This window comes from Apus apus, chromosome 6 (assembly GCF_020740795.1).
Source record: "Apus apus isolate bApuApu2 chromosome 6, bApuApu2.pri.cur, whole genome shotgun sequence".
Taxonomy (NCBI): domain Eukaryota; kingdom Metazoa; phylum Chordata; class Aves; order Apodiformes; family Apodidae; genus Apus; species Apus apus.
The window spans coordinates 7,029,568-7,048,595 of record NC_067287.1 but is presented as its reverse complement, the minus strand read 5'-3'; the positions used below and the strand labels follow the sequence as shown (position 1 = coordinate 7,048,595).

Sequence of the window (19,028 nt, the reverse complement as noted above, 5' to 3'; positions counted from 1 at the left end):
AGTACATCATCTGAGATGAGTTTAAACCAGTATGGACACTAACTTGCCGTAAAACACAAAGAAGCTTCTTAAGGATGCTCTCAGATCCTTTGAAGGGGCTGTATCAACCAAGGGGAGATGATGAAGCAATAACAAGGTCAGAATCCTTATGCAGATAGGAACAAGTAATTTTACCTTTTTCTTTGAGAAATGAACCCACTCATGCCTGGGCAGAAGAGAAGGCAGTTCACAGAGACAAAAATTTTCCTTTACTGGGGAGCTGTCTCTAAGGCAAGACATGGTTGCAGTAGTACCCATACTTGGTTTCCCATATCATAGAATGCCAGGTTGGAAGGAACCTCAGTGAGCATCTGGTCCAGCCTTTCTAGGTAGGAACACTGTTTAGATGAGAAACAGTTTCTTTTCCTAGTGCTTTTTTCTAGGCTTTTTTCTTTTTTCTTTTTTTTTAATTCTTATAAAAACAAAACCAAACACACACTTTATCAAATGGAATCTTTACATTTTACTAAGCTGCATGTGTGATAACTTACAGGATCTTTTGGATAATTCTCCATACCTATATGCAAAAAGAGCCAAGCCCAACGCTCCAACTCCAGAAAGAGCAAAGAGCACATACAGTGCTATTTCTGCACTTTGTGATGATAAATCTAATCCCAGAAAGTGAACACTGTCAGCCAGTCCTGGGGTGGCCTCTGTGGGTGTCACTGTCCCTGAGAAAACAATAAGAAAGTGTTAGTCCAGAGCCTGGGGTGAGCATTGCCCTGTGCTGGTGTGTGTGGCCCTTCCTGCCTTGCAAGGCTTTCACTGTTGCTGGGCAGTACTTCGGCAGGAGCTGTAATTCTGTAGATCAGCAATTCACACAATTCTAGCTCAGGGTAAAGGCACAACCAAGGCTAAAAGTGCTACTCTTGAGACTCCAGGAGTTGTCCGACAGCCATGGTCAATCCCCAAAGCCCCAGACTTAACAGTAGTTGCTGTTAAACCCACTCCTCCAGTTCAGCAAACATCTGTGACAAAAGAATATTTCCAAAGGCTTCACCAAAACACCAATTTGTATAAAGTATTAAAAACTGGTCAGAAAAAATGATGTGGGAATAGTGAATGTGTGTGGCTTGGAAAACATCTAAGGAAGCCCTGGTACTCAGAGAAAAGTAGAAGGGAATTGGGTTTCTTTTGGAGACAAGCATGCCCCAAGGTGCTATTGCACAAGCCTACTATTCTGGTTTTACATACAGAAGTGACATAATGCCACAGCAGTACCTTCAGTTATAAGGAAGCTTGATGATTAGTCAGTGCACTACTGGAGCCCTTAAAAAACTAGTGCAGAAAATGGGAGTCTTTAAAGATCATACGGAAACCTTTGGAGATTAGAATCGGGTGCAGATGAACATGATTTCTGCTGCATTGCTTACCTTCAGGCTCCAGTTCCAGACAGGGATGTGGGCCCGTTGCTGGGTCTGGAAACCCATTGCAGTTTATGATCTGAGAGTAATACCTGGCTGAGGCCTTGGGGCGCCGTGGCAAGTCGGGAGCTGTGAAATTCACATGATAGAACCCAAACCTTTCATCAAATCCCACTGCCCACTCAAAGTTGTCCATCAGTGTCCAGGCGGTGTAGCCTCGTAAGTCAACGCCATCAAGCACAACGGCTGTTACCAGGACGAGACAGAACAGGTCAGTTGTGCAGCTGGGTGACAAGAGGTGCTCAAAAAAACAAAATCAAAGCTTTTGTCCAGTAAACACAGGAACCATCAACTCACAACCCTGGTATAAACAAATGCTTGTGGGGCCTCACTGCTAAAAGGCAGTAAATGAGCATGGTCAGAACGTCTGGCCAGCAGCTAGCTCCCAGTAGGTCAGAGAAGCAAACTGAAAAAGCCCTTCCCTGATGTTGCTTGGTCACTGCTGTAACTGAAACCAGTTTCAGGTTTGTTTTCTGTTCTTTAAAAGACACATTTATTTTAAAGACAACTAGAAGTCAAAATAGGTATTTATCAAATAGTAGTTCCTGCTCCTGCCAGATGCAGCTGTACAAGGAAGATGTACTAAACCCAGAGTTGGATAATTTAGATCTGCCTTTATCTCTTCCTTTAGAAATCCTTTCCCTGCAAAGCTGTGGCTATCCTTGGGCAGCTCTGCCAAACCCAAAGGCTCTCAGAAATGAATACAGAGTGAATCTCGTGTGTGTAACTTGTACCGTGATGGCAGGGGTCTTTCAGCTCCTCACAACTTGCTTTATAGCCATCGGTCTTGTGTCAAAACATTGCGGCTCTCTGGAGATTGGGATGATCAGATGTAAATAATCACGCTTACCTTTCAGTGCCTCGTTAATGTAGCTCCGATAGTAATGCGTGCGCCAAGTGTCATTGAAGTCCACGGCTCCCCTTTCCGAGACCCCGTTTTCAGTCACATAAATGGGAGGGTTGTTGTACTCTTCCTTTATCCACCTCAGGATCTTTCGGAAACCAAAGGGCGTCACCTTTAGCCAGAAGGAACCAGAGTTCAGCCAGCTGCGGTCAGTTACTGACGCTACACCCCTGCGGAGGAGGACACACTGGTCAAGGGGTGCAGCAGCAAAGGGGAGTCGTAATAATTTCATATCTGATCTCTGGAAACGTTTCAGAAAACAGCCTGTGTTCACCCCCGTCTGTGGTCCCACCATTACCTTCATTCTCATCCAAAAAACTAGTAAGCTCCTATTGTTTACCTTTTGAAGCTGGGGAAAGAAACTGGTACCTACATAAAAATCTTGACTTAAACCATGAAGTGATGTAACTATTCAGGCTTTGAACTCTGACATCTAGTCAATGTGGTGAGGGAACTAACAACTGTTTAACAGCAAATGGAGCAGTATCCATAAACCAGGATTATCTGGCAGTTCAGACTGCAGGCTGTAGATGAGGAATTACAATAAATACTGTTTACAGCTGATCCTAAACCACTGGGAGTGCAGATTCCTTCCTTTAGTAGATCCTCTTAAGTTTTTTGTTCTGTTTTTACCATTCATATTTATTATCAGGCCTGTAAAAAAAGGGCTGCTTGGTACTGTTTGGGAGTATTTTCCCCAGTGTTGGTTATAACAGCTTAAAATACCTATGTCATGGCTTTGTTTGCTAGCAGTTTACACTGCTCACTCGGCCCAGGCTCCAGGTGTGCATATTTTACTTGGCCAATAATTTAGATTCATCTCTCACCTGTCAGAGTCATATGACAGAATGCCAGCAGGATAGTTTATGTTGTATGTTAAAACTGTAGTATAATGATTTAGACCAAAGTAGTCATATGTGCCTTTAATTCTTTGCTTTTCACTTTCAGTAAATTCTGGAAGCCTGCAACAGAAAACAGAAAAAAAGCATAAACTCCTCAAAACGTAAGTCTTCTCCATATTTTCTCTTCTTCTACCCCCCTACTACCCCTAGTCCTGTTGCATAAATTAAGCTTTTGCTAGAATATGCAATTCATGCTGCCTGCTCTAACGTTCTCCAAGAGATGAAAAGAACTGACCAGAAAAAAAGACGCCTGATGGCTAGAGGTCCTGCTCATGGTCAAACAAGAAGTTTGACTATCATCCTGCTTTGTAAGACAAGAAACAGTGTTTGCCCAGTCAGGAGTGCACTGGGAGGAACTGTCAACATTTTGGTTGCCACGTGCTCACCACACCCCTGTGGAAACCTAGAGCCGCAGTATTCATGAGTGACCTGTCTCAGCCCACCATCCTGCAAGAACATGATTAGCTCTGACAGAAGAGAGTATGAAACGGTGCCTCTCAGCAGCCAGTGACATCCAGGGGTTCCTGTCCCCACCCAGAGAAGCAGATTAAATGACTTTACCATTTAATCCCAAAGTGCTTGGTTCCCTTCCAAAGGGAAGAACATCCACCTTTGGGATCTGCAGCCGTACACTCTCTACACAGAGTAAGAAACAGAGTCAGGAACACCCAGGGTAAACTCTCCTGGGAGTTATGTCCCTAGGCAACCCCTGCTGAAAAGGCATTTTCAGCAAATTGCTCCCGGCAATTTGATGATGCTTGAGAGTTCGAAGTCTTACATTGAGAACAAGACTTCTCCCCAGCTTGAGATGCTTAGGCACGTTCTCTCGTAAAGCAATGCACGTGACTTTGCTCTTATTATTGGCAGCAACTGCCAGAGAAGAAATAATGTGTCAAATAAAGTGCCTAAGAATGCAGCTTTAGCCACATACAAAAGCAATAACACAAATCTTGAGGACACCTGCCTCTGCTGCAGAGCACACACTATCCCCTCGTTTCAAAACAAGGTCTTTTGCATTTTCAGAGAGGAACGATGAGGAATAGCCCCAGATCAAATATACCCCATTGAATTTGTATTAAGGTGAAGAGGGGAAAAAAGTGTTTTCCCTGTATGTGCCTAAAAAGCAAGAGAAAAGGAAAACCATTCAAAACTGTTACCACAATAATGCTAAGAATAATGGGAATGGAAAATAAGAAACATAATTCAGAGAGACCAATGAATTCTCAGTGCTTGAGTTCAGTACATAGTTTTAAGAAAAGTTAAAACACATTTACCATGGTCATGAGGTGTCTAAAGCAGAGCATTTACTGTATCACTCTGAGCTGCCAACTTAGTACCCCAAAGATAGGTTACATTAAGAAATTCAGTTTGTAAGAGAGGTAAAGACAGGGAACAGGCAAAATGCACACCAGAGTTCCCCTGTGAGGATTCAGTAAGATTTTTACAGTGGCTTTGCAACAGAATCACTGAAATTTAGCACTTCTAGCAGAAAAGCAGGTTTCAGCACAGCAAGTACAACAGGAGCAGGTGTGTGCCTGGGCTCTTACCGGGACTGGCTCAGACCCTGTGCCAGACTGCGTTCCCGAATCCTCTTTTTCATCACTTCATTATAATCACCATTTTTGAAGATGGGGTGAGCAAACCAACCTAGAAGAAACTAAGCCAGGAAATAATTAGGGAGAAGGATAAACTACGTATCAAAGCAACAGATTTACCCATTTCTCCTCTGCTTTATAGGTAGTACCTGAATGTGTAACGAACAGGCACATGAAGACACCCAGGGGTGCCCATACAATGGCAGTAATTTCATAAGCTTTTGTCACTGCAACCACATTTGTCTTGTTTCTGTTGCACACTTGATTAGCCACCAGAAAAGGGTGATATGTTCCCTTGCAGTGATGCCTCTGGCTCATCCTTTTCTTTTAGCAAGATGCCAGCCCGGGTTCTGTGCACCTCCAGCTCCCAGAGAGGGGGTGCCACGATGAACAAACTTAGGAGCAGCAGGGAGGGCTGTGACTGGTGTTTCTGTACCTGCAAGTATTGTCTGGCAGCGTTGATGTCCTCCTGGCTGTGTGGGTTCCTTGGTTCTGCCCAGTCAGAGTTGATGGTGATGGAGATAATTCCTCCCTGTTTTGCCCGGTAGGTCTCGTTGTAGAGGTGCCAGGCCTCGGCGTGGGCCTTTATCAAGTTGTGCCCCACCACGTAGGGGGCTCGCCCAGGCCGAACAGAGACACCTGCAGGGACAGGGACAGCACAGCCCATGGAGCAGCAGTTCCCAGCTTTCTTTCTCATCAGCTGCTTCCCAGCAGGAGGCTAGGAACACACATCCAAGGACACCCAGAACTGCTTGTTAGTAAATTAACAAACATGCAGCGCCTGGTGCCTGAAATTGTGCTTCAGCAGAGACAGATGGAGGTGCAGCTGTAGTGGGCAGGCTGTGCAGGACCCAGCATCCGTCCTTCCTCCCCCTTCAGTGGGACACACACTGGCTCAGGAGCTGCCTGTGTGGCACTGCCAGCCCTGGCAACAGGCTGCTGCTGCCAGGGTGCAAAGCAGAAAGCTGTGTGTTGAGGCCAGCTCCCATCACTCCTTTCCCTGAGCCAGCTGAGCTTGACTCTCCTCCAGCCCTAACCCTTCTCCATGGTCCCTGGAACTGGTCTGGGGTCTGCTCCAGACAGCAAGTGCAACTGGAGGTTGCAGGGGAGGGGATTAGAGGAGTGGAAGGAAGATGGGTCTTGGTGAGGACAGGGAGAGTGAGAGAAGGGCCATTCACCACACCACAGCAGTCCAAGCCCCATCCATCCCCACCACAACTTCTGTTTCCTTGCTCTACCTTTGCGTGCCCCTGGCATCCAGTCTGCAGCAGCTTAACACAGAGTTGTGCCTACACTGCCATGAAGTCTCTGAGGTCATGCCCAGGAGTCCTACCTGGAGCAGCTGTGCCAACACCATAGCCAAGATATGCAGTGTTGTAGGGTTCATTGAGGGTTATCCAAAATTTCACCTTATCTCCCAATCTCTGGAAAAGGAGCTCAGCATATTCCTTAAACCTCTGAACTATAGTATCATTCTCCCACCCACCAACATTCTGCAGTGCCTGTGGGAGGTCCCAATGGTAGAGAGTTACCTGTGGGGAAAGACAGCAAGAGAAAGGACTCAACCAGTGACTCTTACTTTAGGAAATAAGGATGGTAACCCAGCCTCATTTATGAACATAAATAAACCATGCTTGGATCTGCAGCTGCCTGTTCCTAATGGTGTTTGAGTTTGTAGTGATCACTCATGCACTCAAATGAAATACCAGTGTTTCAGTTTCTTTAGGATATGGGGAAATGACTCAAACTCTAGGGACTGCCTGATGGTGAAAATGAAGCTTTTACCAACCATCATCACCTTGTGGTATCAAGAACACATCAGAGAAGAACTGCTGTGCACTGACTCTCAGATGAAATACAGGACACCCATTTGGGCTGCTACATCTGTTGGACCAGTCTAGAGGAATGCCATGAAGGCACAAGTTTGCTCAAGCTACATGCCTATGGGAACAATTCAGATTAACTCAACAGTTCTGAAAGAGTGATTGATGCTGTGGTGAGGTCACTGTCCATCATTTCTGACAAACCATGCTGATCAGTGGAGTTTCTGGACTCCTGGGAAAAGAATATTACACCAATCTCCAAGAAAGGCAAGAAGGAGAATCCTGGGAACTGTAGGTTGGTCAGCCCCACCTCAGTCTCTGGAAAGAAGACTGTGTAGGTGCTTGTGGAATCCACTTCCAAGCACATAAAGGATGAGCAGGTAATTGGAAACAGCCAACAATAAGGTTACTGTGATCTTCCCAGGTAGTCATGTCTAACACAGCACTATATTCCCAGTTCATTTGCTTGTGCAAAAAACATATTTCCTTGCACAACACAATGAAGAACAATTTCTCTGTGAAGGAGTGGGTGGATGGCAACACACACTGAGCATCATACTTGGGTTCTGCTGTTTTTTAGTTACCTGAAAGCTACTGCTTTTAGTTACCTGAGGCTTTATGTTAGCTGCCAGAAGAGCATCGATAAGCCTTTCATAGTAGTTCAGTCCCATTTCATTGATGTATTTGGTGGTTCCATCTGGGAGAACACGGGACCAGGAGATTGAAAAGCGATAGTGAGACACCCTGAGGTTTTTCAGCATTTCCACATCCTCCTCAATCTTGTGGTAGCTGTCACAAGCTACATCTCCAGTGTCATCATTGCTGATTTTCAAGGGAGTGTGAGCATATTTGTCCCAAATGCTAAGTCCTTTCCCATCTGCTCTCCATCCTCCCTCAATCTGTAATTGAAGACGGGGGGAAACTTAGTAAAGCCCAAATTCATGTCTTGGCCTAGCAAAGAAGTCTTTGTGGCACCACACAATATTTTGACTTATCATCTTAAGACTAGAAATAGCAGTGGTTTTGCTGTTCCAATCTAGTAAGACCTCTTGGGTGCCTAGGCAAGATGTATTAGCAAAGCACAGTGTCACAGAACAGGCATTGTTTCAGTTCACCTGCTGCTCCATGTTGGCTGGCTCTTGTGAAGCCCATGCTGCTGTCTCAATTCCTGTGGCATAACCACCCCCTTAAATATTTCCAAGTTCCTCACTTTCACAGTGACTGTTACACTAACCCTCAATGACAGTAAAACCTAATGTTACAATATCTGTAGGTGTCTCATCCAAAATGAATTAATTGTCCCCAGATACTTTAAGAGTCCACCTTGGTTTCCTCACCTGATATGCTGCAGTTGCTACACTCCACCAGAAGTTCTCTGGAAACTCTCCATATAGAAATTCATCTTCCTTTGGCAATGGGATCCCATTATTGCGGATGACTCCTGCATAGTACACGGCAGAGCGCTTTGGGGTTCTTGGCCTGTTGGGATTGTCAAAATCAACCTGGTGCAATCCAAATCTTGGATCATAACCATTCAACCATTCAAAGTTATCCATAAGAGACCAAGCGTTGTATCCTCTCAGATTAACACCATCCAACTTGTAAGCTGAAAGACCAGAAACAAATGGAAGAGCATCAGTGGTATAATTCACACACTAAACGAACCACAGGGAATTCCCATGCAAGTATAAAGACACTTCTGGATCATAAAGCTGGCACTGGTTAATGAAGATCTTTAAGAGATTCTTCATAGTTGGAGGATACAAAGTACAAACAGCCAGGAAAGGAGATCATAAAAAGAAACACTATGTTTATATTGTATTCAGAATATTTAAAAGCCTGATAACAAGCACTTTAAAAAGTACTCTTCAGAGGAGTAAAGTAAACAGAAATCTAGGAAGGAGACCCACAACACCAACAGAACAAAAGAAAACACTGGTACCTTTTAAAGCTTCATCAATATATGTTTTATAATAAAATATCCTGGCATTGTCATCAACATCAGATTTGGTCTTTCTCCCCACCCCATTCTTCATTATGTATATTGGGGGATTTCCATATTCTTCTTTGATCCAGTTCAGTAGCCTTCTCAGCCCCCAGGCCACGGCGCGGTGCTCAGGAATAGCTGAGGAAGGCCAGGAGCTGTCAACCTTTGTTAAAACTTCTCGGTCATGCTCATAAGAGAAGGGCTTCAAGCGGGTTGTTGCATGGGTTACAATTTTGGAAGTGTAGGTGTTGAAGCAGAAAACATCTGCTGTGCCCCTGATGTATTCACGCTCTTCTGCTGTGAAAACCGGTAGGCGAGACGACGGCAGGTTCTGGAGCTCACTCCTGTTCCCAACTTTCCACTTCATGACCTCTGGGTAGTCCCCATTTTTGAAAATGGGGTGTGTAAACCACCCCACCAAAAACTGCAGGTATCTGTCTGCAGCTTCGATGTCCCTGGGGTCACTTGGTGTCTTTGGCTCAACCCAGTCGATGTTGGGACACAGGGCAATGACCCCTCCCTGACTCGCTCTGTATTTGTCATCATATGTGTGGTAGACCCTGGCATGAGCTTTCAATAAGATGTGGGCAACCCTGTAGGGAGCACTGCCAGGGTCTTTGACACTGGGTGGAAAAGCCCCAGAGCCATAGCCACCCCAGGCAATGACTTGGGGCTCGTTGAATGTAATCCAGAACTTCACTCTGTCCCCAAAGGTCTGGAAACAGAAGTCCGCAAAACTATCAAACAGGTCAATCAGTGTGTTGCTCTCCCAGCCACCAATGCCCTGGAGAGCTTGTGGCAGGTCCCAGTGGTAGAGAGTGACAATCGGAGTGATGTTGTTTGCAACCAGTCCATCAATGAGACGGTTGTAATAGTCAACTCCATGGCTGTTTATTGAGTTGTTCCTTCCACTGGGGAAAATTCGAGACCAGGAGAGGGAGAAATGATAGTTCTTCACCCCTAAGGCTCTCAGCAGGTAAATATCTTGCTCCACCTTGTTGTAGCTATCACAAGCTATATCTCCATTCTCATTATTCTTTATATTTCCTGGGACATGGGTGAAGTTATCCCAAATGCTGGGCCCTTTGCCATCAGCATCCCAACCTCCCTCTATCTGGTAGGCAGAGGAAGACACACCCCATGTAAAGTCCTCTGGGAATGTTCCATAAAAGTACATGTCCCTTTCAAAGGCTTTTTGAGATGAAAACTTCTGCCAGACAACCTTTGCCTTGGAGGGAACTTCTGATGCTGGCAAATCTGGCAACTTTGATGGTACAGGCAGGTCAAACACCACTGGTGGAGAAAATCCGTCCAAGACTTTGGATGGGAAACCATTTTTTTCAATAACACTAGAATAGAAATAAGCAGATGACTTGGGAGTCCTCGGTCGGTTGCTATCTTCAAAATTCACATGATGCAGCCCAAATTTTAGGCTGTACCCCATTGGGCCTTCAAAGCCATCAACCAGGGATCGGGCAATATACGACCGAACATCAACTGCGTCTAGTTTTACCGCTGTCACAGAAACAGTACAAGACACTGTTACTTGTGTGAGCATCTTCATAACAAAGCACAGCACAACTAAGCACCACAAGAGAAGGTAACATTGTGAGAAGCCAAACATCTACCAATGGTCTTTAGGCAAAAAAAAAACCCATGCAAAATTAAGAGTGTCTGGCAAGAAAAGCAGCCAGCGCTGTAATAGGAGCTGGTCAAATAAAATGCATGAGAAAAGAAATATTTAATCAAGACAAATCTGAGTGCAGGACACTTGTGCCACTGGTATCCTTTTCCTTGTGTTCTTGTTTTTCAAGCACAATTCATCCGTTTAGGCATACGGTGCATTTTCAAATTTAACACTATGCTTAAACTGAAATATTACATGTATTTAGTGCTTGCCTATATTCCCCGACCACAGCATATCCAATATGAGCAGAGTCAAGTCCAGCATCCTTCCCCACATTGCCTACAAAAAAGAACTACATCTCCCTCCTTCCAGAGAAGTTCACTTCCCAAATTCAGTCCATCTTCTCTACTTCTGCTGAGCCATAACAGCAATGCTAAACTGTGCTTTCTGTAGCTCTTTTAACACTCCAGTCAGTATGCTGAGAACTAGGTCAAGAAGATCAAATGCTGTACACTCATCACCAGCCCATTTAATACAGCATAAAATAAAATTTTCCTGACAATCCTGGCTTATGTATCTCAAGAGAGTATCAGTCAGCTCTTTATTTGAAATCTCAAATCTCTCTACCTGTCCAGAACTTCAGTCTCTAATATTATTTTTATGTCAGCTGATAACAGTTTGCAAAGATATAAGCATATCCTGAACCTTGCTCAAAACGACTGAGATATAAATATCTCCCTAAAAATTATCACCAGAAGGATGCTGCTAGTTAGAGCTGCTTAGCCAGTTCAGTCCTGATCTACAAGATCTCCACAGGCAAGAGTCTAGTTGCAGACAGATCTTCTGAGGAGCTCCAGTATATAAACACTGGTCTCACAGGGACTGACATTAGGGTCCAGGCTACAATAATTGTACAAGTAAAAAATCTAGTCCCATATGTAAGCAGAATGGAGAGTTCCACATCTGGACACCAGACAGGCTGAAGTATATGAGGTCACACTACATACAGAGCAAGCAGCTGACCTCGTATCACTATGCAAGTGGTGATGTTTTAAAGTTAACCACCATGGAAGAGATAGAATAACTAGCTGCCATTATCTAAAATAAATAAATAAATACATACATACATACATACATACATACATACAAATTTCTCCATACCTTTTAGAGCCTCATTGATGTACTGGTGGAAATAATCCACTCGCAGAGTGTCGTTAATTAGATCCCCTGTGTCTTCTGTGGGCACACCATTTCCTGCTATGTAAATTGGGATCTTTGTCCCTGTATATTCCTGGGACACAAACTTCAGCAGCCGTCTCAATCCCCAAGGAACCACATGGACCCAAGAAGAGGCAGTCTGTGGCCAAGAAGGGTCTACGTGCAAGGAGAAGTTCCCGATGCTCTCATAACCTGGTGTGCAGGTCCTGTTGGTCACAGCACTGACCAAGTGAGAAGTGTAATGGGAAAGACCAAAAAAATCTGCAGTCCCTTTCACCCAGGATTTCTCCTCCTCTGTAAACAGGGGCAGCTGTGCAACTGTTGTGGAGCACTGCTGGTTTACTTCCTGGATCCGAGCCTTCAAGATATCAGGGTAATCACCATTAACAAATATAGGGTGAGCAAACCAGCCAAGCATGAACTGCAGGTACCTCTCAGATGCCCTCACGTCCTCAGAGTTGGTTGGAGTCTTGGGTTCAGCCCAATCTGAGTTCAGCACCAGCCCCACCTTTCCCAGTTGCCGAGAACGGTATTTGTCATTGTACAGGTGCCAGACCTTGGCATGAGCCTTGAGAATTGTGTGAGCCACCTGGGGGCAGAAAGCAGAGGAATGTGTGTGCCACACTGCTTTGCACAAGAACTCTTAAGCATTGAGAATGTCATCTCCATCCAAAAGAAGAAACCTTGGCAGAACAAATAATGATACCCAGAGACTGCAAGTAGGTTTTGGAATAAGCAGAAGAACCTGGCTACCCATCAACACCAGCTTTCAGAACAGAAAAATAAAAGCATCTAGCACCCCTTAAGTAACCCTTTTTTTGCAAGTATCATAAATCCGAAAAGCAAATACTTGTCTCAGAGGCCACATCGGGCTTGAACATAGTTAAAGTACACAACCATCACAGGAAAACAGAACAATAGCAGCTGAAGAATTCTAGTTATACCTTGTAAGATGCTACTCCTGGGTCAGTGATTCCTGGAGGATGCTTTCCAGTGCCATACCCAGCGTAGCTGATAACCCAAGGCTCATGGAAAGTAATCCAGAACTTGACACGATCCCCAAAAGTGGAAAAGCAAAAGTCTGCATAGTTGACAAAAGCATCTATGATACTGTCATTCTGCCAGCCACCAAGAACCTGAAGAGCTTGCGGGAGGTCCCAGTGGAACAGAGTCACCATGGGCTCAATGTTAAGGTCTAGCAATTGGTTAATTAATTGTTTGTAATAAGCAACACCATTGAAGTTGATGGTCTTGTTGGTGCCAGTAGGAAAAATTCTAGGCCAGGATAATGAAAATTTGTACAGTTGGGGATTAAGACCCCTAAGTAGGTAAATGTCATAGCTGGTTTTATAGTAGCTGTCACATGCCACATCTGCTGTTTGGTTCATGTGGACATGACCTGCATGCCCAAAGTGATCCCAGATGCTCTCTCCTTTCCCATCCTCTGCCCAAGCTCCTTCAATGTTAAAGGCACCTGTGGATATGCCCCAGAGGAAACCACTTGGGAAAACATCTTGCAGGAAATAATCCCTCTCCAGTTCAGATTGTTTAGCAAACATTTCCCAAACTGTTTGATAGGAGGAGCGAGGGGCAGGAACAGCATCTGAGTTCTCCTGTAGAATATTTGTTTTGCTGGAAATAGAATAAAAAGTAGTTAAAATATCTGAGGTGGGTACCAGTGCCAAAGAACTTGCCAACCTGGGGAATAAAAGAACTGTTTGCTTCTCATTCCACTCACATAAGCCACTTAGGGTATAGTTCCTTTGTCACCTTAATGATCCAGCCTGCTGCCATCCACCTAGCAGATGAAGGTGGAGTGCACAGAGCTAACTGCACATGGAACTGAAAGTGGAATTTGGGCTACAAAGGATGTGAGACTGGAAGAGATTACATCGCCTGTAATAGTAGGACAGAAGACGGCCCATAACAGCAAGTGACTGGGCTCAGCAGAAGGGAACTCCTTTCCAGTCCTTTCAGTAACTAACAGCAGACTTCACCACTAAAACCACCTTGTGTCTGCCCCCACAGAGGTTTCGAGAGGACACAATTTTGTTATAGTAACTGATTTAAGGGGCAAAAGCTGTACCTTAAAACATGAGGTGCTGAGAAGTCCAAGAACTCATTAACATCATATCCAATCATACGTGTCTCTTCTTTATTAATAGCTGAAAACAAACAAATGGGAAGTGATGGACTTAGTCACAATTTAGATGATATGACACTACTTGTACATATAACTACACCTTTAGAAACAAGGTGCTTCTCATATTTTTCTCAGCTCACATATGTTGGTTTTCATTAGATATTTACAACTGCATGTTACGAAATTATACAGAATCATAGAATCATTTAGGTCAGAAAAGACCATTAAGATCATCAAGTCCAACAGTAAAACTCACACTGCCAAGTCAACCGCTAAACCATGTCCTTAAGTGCCACATCTACAGATCTCTGAAATTCCTCCAGGGATGATGACTCCAGCATCTCCCTACACAGCCTGTTCCAATGCCTGACATTCCTTTTTGGTAAATACATTTTTCCTAACATCCAATCTGAACCTCCCCTGGTGCAACTTGATGCTGACAAAAATGACTGAAAGTTTTGGGAAAGATTTCCTGCTTCCCCTCCCTCAACACTCACCATCTACCCTTAACTTTCCAAGGCAGCTATGAAAGAAACCATAAAGTTATTTCATCTAATAGTAGCAGCCTGGACTGGACTATTTTGAATTTCCTCTATAATTTGCCATGCAGAGCTTAGCTAAAAAAACCTCTCCTTTTTGAAACATGTGACTCACCAGTGACAATGGCAGCTACCGGTGTGACAAGATTCTCTTCCTTGGAACCACAATCAATTAACTTTAAACTGAAAATCAAGATCTCTGTGTTCTTCCAGACATTCTGCAAAAACAGAAGTCAGAGACTTGCATGAAAAGAAGCATCAGCTAGCTAGGAAAACCATGCTCTTGGCATCTGTTGCTTTTAACACAGAATAAGAAATGCTTAGAACATTGACAATTGGTGATAAAGTTATTCAAAGTTAAAGTAATAAATCAACAGAGTAAGCATTAAATACCACCCACTATTTTTCTCTGATCCAAAAAAAGCACAGTGCAAATTAAAGCATAAAACTTCAAAACCTTCAGTGTTCAACTCATCATTGAAAAGGCACAAGGAAAGCTTTTTCGAAAGCTTGTTTGGTAAGAATCTGTTGCCATAAATGGCCCATTCCAGATTCTTTGAGTAACTGCAGCATGTTGGGACCCTAAAGAGAATAAGCCACAAAGATAGCTCCTCACTCTGCTACCTAGTTGCTAGATAACTCTCATCTTCAGGATTTTAAGAAAGAAGTTCACTACCAGTTGCAGTCGCAGAACCCACCCTGGAATAAAATAGTATCTTAGTGTACAGATATTAACCTAACAGCTTATCAAGCACTTAAGATGCAAGAGATTTTTCAGTACTGGACAAAAGAAAGCATTATGCCATTCCAGTCGTTAATGAATCCATCAGTCATGAGCACTGACCAAGATGATCCTTTCCAGCACTTTCAAACACCTGTTTCAAAGTCAGAATAACAACAGAGAAATAAGTGAGCACTATGCAGCTGTTTCCTAGTGTAGGGGTTGTCCGAGCTCTCAAAGCAAATCAGAACTATTTAGACATGCATCAAGAAACGTGGAATTCCCCTTTTTACTTATGGTCTGTTGCCTGATACTGTAATTTCAACACTGTGCATCATGTTACCTGGAATTCATTCCATTTCTTGTAGAAATCTGTTTCATTTCCACAAGAGTACTGAAGGCTGAGAGACAGAAAGTCTACTGAATCCTGGAAGAAAAAGGGGAAAAGAATAATCCTAGAGTAAAATGTATTTTTTGCAGGTATTACATTAAAAATTATTAAAAATAATTAAATGCTTGATAAGGATACATTGCTGGAGTTAGAAGCCATATGACTACATGGATGCCCTGGACAATATCACAGAATGTTGAGATACATAAATATATATATCAAATTAGTACAAATTGGATACTGTATGGGAAGATGCAGTTTCAATCTCTCCTTCTAAACAAAGTAAAACTTAAACAGGTAAAATAAATTCTAGGTGCATTTTATGCATTTAATATTAATGATTTACAGTTGACTTTTTTATTAGTAAGAGTGTCTATGATTAATCAGACAGAGGAACCTTTGCAACCATATGGCTTAGGCAGGCATTATCAATAATCCTTTGGGGAAAGTCCACTTCAAAAATCTTTGATGAATCTGAACTACAAGTATTACCCCACCAGAAGTCAAGGGAATAGACCATATGCTTTTATTAAACCAGCTGATAAAGCTGGAAAAAAACTGATAAGCGTTCAGTTTATTTTTCAGTCCAAGGTTTTCTTCTAGTTTAGTCAGCTCATCTAATACCACATATTTCCTCTCCCTACAAACCACACCTTGCTTATATCATTGAAATGTCATGACTACAACACTGCTTACTCCATTATTAAAGTTTGAAGGATTTTGAATACAAGAAAAAACCTGCATTTGTTCACTGTATCCTACATCAACATCCTCTATGTGAAGACAGCTACCAACAGAGAGCTTGGTCTTTACAGAAAGGGTGTCATCATCTTTGTAGAAATTATGTTTTCTCAAGTTGTGCCATCCCTGTGCAACTAGATCACTTTAAGCACAGCTCAGTCTGTGTTTTAACATAATAAGCAGATTTTTAAAATACCAGTTACTTAAGGTATCTGTTTCTTTGGTGGTGCATTAAGTAGACTTGCAAAGGAAGTGACAATGGGTGCACTTTTTGCAGACACCTTATAATCTAAACATGTGTATTGCTAAAATTGCCAATTATGAGAGCAAATATATTGCCATATCTCTTGGCCAGTGCTTACTAGCCAAGGAAGGATGCTGAAGTAATTTTTTAAATCAGCAAGCTTCACATAATCAGACCAAACAAAAGAGTAAAATTTATCTAATTGGTCAGTTGGTTAACTTGCTAAAATGTTATTTAACTTGTAACAAGTCACTTGATCCCATACATAAAAATCAAAGTAAATTGAATAAAATTAATATGATTTTGGAAATAATTTCTATTAAGGTGTTACCTGAAGAAAAACTGAAAGCAATTCTGATGACTCACTTTCCAAGACCTGACCCATTCCTAAAGCAATGGACAGCTTTCCACCTTGAAAAGAGAAGAGGCAGCCTCTTGGTAGCACGTTAAGGACAAATTAGAAGTGATTTTATGTTAAAGGCAAATCAAAAAGTTCCATTATTTTAAAATCAGTTGGAAATTTTTGAAGATGAGGAACATTAGACAGTGTCCTGGGTAGCTGAATTCAGAATACCCACTATGATTTCATTGGAGAGATGAAGAAGGTAGAAACTCAAAGGAAGGATTCAAGGAGTCTTTGTCAATACATCTTGTCATCATGACTGCTCATACACAGCACCATTCCTAGCAGGAAGGTGGATCAGAATGTCCAGTGGCATAAATGTAAGTAATAGCTCTAATTTTCGTGCCTTTGTAGTGGTTCTACAGTGGTTAACTTTTAAATTCATTCTGTGCTGGATGCTGCTGAGATCCTGGGATGCTGAGAACTTTTGGGGATGGGCAAGGTGACAAGGAAGCCAGGCAACTTCTAGGGGCTATCACCAGATAGTGTGAACTGCACTGCTAAGTATTCCTGACAAAAGCAAGAGTTCAAAATAAGTAAGTTAATTTAAAATTTGAAATAAAAAAGTTACTCAGAAAGCTCTACTGGTTGTCTGCCTGGGACGGAAAAACTCCAAGCCCAAAGAAGACAGACCCAAGAGGGCAGCTGCTTAGAAAATCTCAGGTACCCATCATAGAAGTGAAACTCTCTTGCTCTGGGTAATACAGGTAGAGTTAAGATTTAATTACTTTAAAATCCCAGTGTCTGCAATGAGGAAAGTCAAACCAAGGACACTGCAGATAGAAAAAAACCAGAACATGACTGGATCAGAGTCATTTTAATTTGTACCCGATAGAGATAATTAAATTTCATTTTACACTAAGAAATAAATACCTTGTTTCATGTTGCTTTAACTATTTCAATTAACTTTTTTAAGTAAAATAATTTCCTTTTGATTAAATGGGAAATGTCATTTTAAACCATGATCAGCTTTGTTTAAGTAGATTTTTTCAATACATTTACGAAGATTTCCACCTTTTGGCTGGAGACCTGAGAGTTGAATTTGACCCGATTCTTCAGCTAGGTCTGGACCTCTAAAGCTGTATTTCTTGGGAACACAGGATGCCTTAATGAAAAAGCCCTCACCCATCACACGTAAGAGATCACAGCACAGCCCCTGACTGATGGCACAGTCTTCCTCTCCTCACTGAAGCAGTGGCAATTGCAATCCCAGTTTTCAGTGATGTTGAAATAAGTATTAAGGCTTTAAAAAAGAGATAACTGGGCAGGAATCAAAGAGTCTTCCTATGTCTCAGTCCCACTTCTATTATACAAATTTAAGGTTTGGTATATGAACAGTATGAAGCTACAGTTCATCGGGGGCACCTGCTGGTCTTTAGATTAAGAGTACGTGGAAAACACCCCTTTGAGAAAAAGCATATAAAACTATCATAATGCTGGAAGAACTGGTTTCTGCTGCTCAGATTAATTTATCTATTTAATACTTCCCTGAGAGCACTGAGAGCACATTCCCACAGGGACTGCATGTAGCAGTTGTCATTTAATTCCATCACAAAGTATCTGTGAAAATACCATATAAAAAAAATCCCTCTCCCCAGTCTCCTTACCTGCTGGTGAGTATTTCCCGCGGTAGAGGGTGTAAGCTCTTTCATGAGCAGCAGCCAGGGCCTGGGCTTGGTAGAGGGGGTGATGGTAAGGCAGGCTGTTAAGGACCTCTGGCAGGTGGCTGAAGGTGAGCCACACATCAACCAGGTCTCCAAACGCACAGAAGCTGAACTCTGCGTATTCCACAAACAGGTCCACGAAAGACCTGGATTTCCTACCCGCGATCTGCATGGCCACGGCGCCAGGGACACGCTGCTGATGCAGAACAACCACTGGCCTGATGTCTGCAGCAACCAAGGTCTTGAGCAACTCCTGGTAACACTGCACTTGAGCTTCATCCGGCTTCCTGGCATCCCCCGTTGGCAGAATGTGTCCCCAAGGCAGGAAGACTTTGTAGTGTGTCACCCCATTCTCACGGAGCTGGGAGAAGTAGTGGGGCAGCTCAAGAGCCACAAGATCCTGTTGGCACAGGTAGTCAGGGGCTTCAGCCACTGCAGGGCTCTGATCTTCCCTGGGTAGGACTTGGTTCTGCAGATGCAGTCTATTTACTGACTTGCTGGGTAGAGGTCCAGCAATGGCAATAAAATTCTGAGCAAATTCCCTGTCTATCCCAAGGCTGGGAGAGACAAACAGGAAGAAGACAACTGTCCTACAAATCAGCTCCATTTCTGCCCCCTCTTCAGAAAACAGTTATTCCCTGCTATTTATACTACAGTGGAAGT

General features: G+C 43.1%; 1 protein-coding gene across 1 annotated transcript; it reads right to left on the bottom strand.

Annotated features, from left to right (window-relative positions):
* Window positions 1-495: 495 nt before the first annotated feature.
* On the bottom strand, window positions 496-18,972 carry LCT (lactase). Its single transcript, XM_051623175.1, has 17 exons — window positions 18,309-18,972; window positions 16,630-16,709; window positions 15,266-15,349; window positions 14,317-14,419; window positions 13,606-13,684; window positions 12,464-13,151; window positions 11,463-12,108; window positions 8,630-10,189; window positions 8,025-8,293; window positions 7,296-7,586; window positions 6,198-6,396; window positions 5,301-5,503; window positions 4,817-4,926; window positions 3,195-3,329; window positions 2,314-2,537; window positions 1,413-1,649; window positions 496-704 (listed from the first exon to the last, which is right to left on the bottom strand). The coding sequence occupies exons 1-17, from the start codon at window positions 18,970-18,972 to the stop codon at window positions 496-498; spliced, it is 5,781 nt and encodes a 1,926-aa protein (XP_051479135.1).
* Window positions 18,973-19,028: the final 56 nt, after the last annotated feature.